This window comes from Tupaia chinensis, unplaced genomic scaffold (genome assembly GCF_000334495.1).
Source record: "Tupaia chinensis unplaced genomic scaffold, TupChi_1.0 Scaffold000129_1, whole genome shotgun sequence".
In the NCBI taxonomy this organism is placed as follows: Eukaryota; Metazoa; Chordata; class Mammalia; order Scandentia; family Tupaiidae; genus Tupaia; species Tupaia belangeri.
The window spans coordinates 622,932-625,197 of NW_006159598.1; the positions used below are offsets into that span (position 1 = coordinate 622,932).

At 57.5% G+C, this 2,266-nt stretch overlaps 1 protein-coding gene across 1 annotated transcript in view; it reads right to left on the reverse strand.

Annotated features, from left to right (window-relative positions):
• KLK6 (kallikrein related peptidase 6) overlaps positions 1–2,266 on the reverse strand; it is a 30,232-nt gene that overhangs the window by 4,469 nt on the left and 23,497 nt on the right. Inside the window, exon 6 of the mRNA XM_006144668.2 lies at positions 1,494–1,551. Within this exon, the coding sequence (XP_006144730.1) occupies positions 1,494–1,551 (58 nt within the window). The remainder of the gene's footprint in view (positions 1–1,493; positions 1,552–2,266) is intronic.

The window sequence follows — 2,266 nt, forward strand, 5'->3', positions numbered from 1 at the left end:
GCCGCCCTCCCCCCCCACCCTCCAACTCCCACGGAGCCCCCTGCTGGTTCCCTTGCCCCACTGGTTTCTCTCCGGTTTGTCTCTCATTCTTTTTCTTTTTTTTTTGTTTTGGAGAGGTTTTTGCTGTTAGGTGCCTGTGCTCACCAGAGAGACAGAGACAGACAGAGAGACAGAGAGGCCACGCCGCAATCCTTTTTCCTCCATTCTCCTTGGGATCTTGGGCATGCAAGCACATGCGCCTGGCGTGAGTCTAAGCCACCGAGTCCAGGACTCGAACCGTGGTCAACTACATGAGAGTCCAGCGACCTGGCCATTATGCCATTTGCTGGTCCTGTGTCTCTCGTTCTTAGAACCCTTTTCTAGTCCTCTGCTAGGACCTTCTTCGTCATTTGTTCCTCCCACTGGCTGTCTTCCTCATTAGTCATCCCTCCACAAGTCTTCGTTTTCTCTCGGGTCCTGCCTCTACTCGTCTCCCTCCCACGGCTTCGTCTCTTCCGTAGTCCGCTGGACCTCTGGGCCTCTCCACGGCGCCCTCCTCTACCCTACCCTTCTGCTCATTGGTCCGGCCTTCAGGGAACTTTCCTGTCCATTGATTCATCCTGATTGGCCATTGGTCCCTTCCCTCCTGGCCCCACCCTCCTCCGTTGGCTCTCCCTTGCTATTGGCTCTCGGTTCAAGGTCTGCCCTCTCTCTCCCACCATTCGCTCGCAGTCCCACCTTCAGGGCTCGCAGATCTGTTGACCTGTTTCTTCTCACATCCTTCCTCTAGCGAGTCTTCTTGGCACCGACCCTTTCCCAGTCGGTCCATCTCCCATGAACTCTCTCCATCCCGCTGGCTTTCTCAGCTCCCATGCTTCGGGTGACTCCCGCTTGTGGTCTCCTCCTCCAGTACCCCTCTGTTAGCCTCTGGCTCATCTCGCCCCATCAGTCCCTTGTGACTAGTGGCCATCTTCCTTATTAAGATCTTGGGCCAGCAGATGGCCTAGCGGTTACATGGCTGACCGCTGTTTGAGTCCTGGACCCGGTGGCTTAAAACTCACGCCGGACACATGTGCCTGGGTGCCCCAGATCCCAGGAGGAGAAGGGATTGTGGTGTGGCCATCCCCCATGGGAGGCGATTTCTCACTTTCCTTCTCACTGTCTCTGTCTCTCTCTCTGGCAAGTGCATGTGCCCTAAGGCATAAATTCTCAAAATAAAGGCTCTCCCCTCCACTTCAGCCTTCTCGTTTCACGACCCATGTCTCCCACGCTCTCCACGCATTGGTCCACTTGCTTCATTGTCTGCTCACTCATTGGCTCAGCTCCAGACTTGCCCTCTCCCTACTGACCTCCTGTCTGTTGACTCGCTGCTGCACCGGCCCTCACCACTGGCCCATCTTCCCGAGGCCCACACCCGCTGCCCCCTGCCCCTGCCGCCAGCCCCAGGCCTCACCGTGTCTCCCAGTGGCCCACACCCGCTGCCCCCTGCCCCTGTCCCCAGCCTCAGGCCTCACCGTGGGCCGTCTTGCCCCAGCCCAGGATATGGCAGCTGCTGTGGTGGGCCGAGCAGTCTGGATGCTCTCGGAGAGGTTGGCCGGGCGGGCCAGACGCAGCAGCATGATGTCCTGGTCGTGGGTGGCAGCGTCATAGCCAGGGTGGGTCACGGTCCGGACAACAGGGGTCTTCTCCTGGGAGCTCTCCGTCTGCCGCAGGTTGTGCTTCCCCAGGTAGACCTGGAGTTTGCTGGGGGAGGGGCGCTGGCTCTCACCTGGAGTCCTCAGGCTACACCGGAGGCTTCAGAGAGGGCCAGGGACTCGGGAACCATCTGACCTGCTCCCCCCAGCTCAGGGACGGCGAGTCCATGCTTCCCGAGATCCTTGGGAGTTCTCAAACCTCCTCTTTCCAAACTATCCAGAAATCCTTATGGGTCTCTGAACCACACCTGGACGCTGACCACGTCTTGCCTTCCACACTGCGACCATCTTGGTTTGAGCTGACGTCTCTTTTTTAATAATTATTTATTTTACTTATTACTATTGTTTTATTACTATTTTTAAATTTGAAGCGAGAGAGAGAGAGAGAAAGAGAGAGAGAGAGAGAGAGAGCGCAAGAAAGCAAATCGCCAGGTCCAGGACGCAAACTGCTGTGTGAGAGTCCAGAGCCTTAACCACGCCGCCTGCTGACCCAGACTACGGCAGCAGCTCCTTGCTGGACTCCTGCTCTGCCTCTGCCCTGTACCATCCTCCACAGAGCAGCCCGAGACGCTTTAACACGTAGGGGGGGCTCG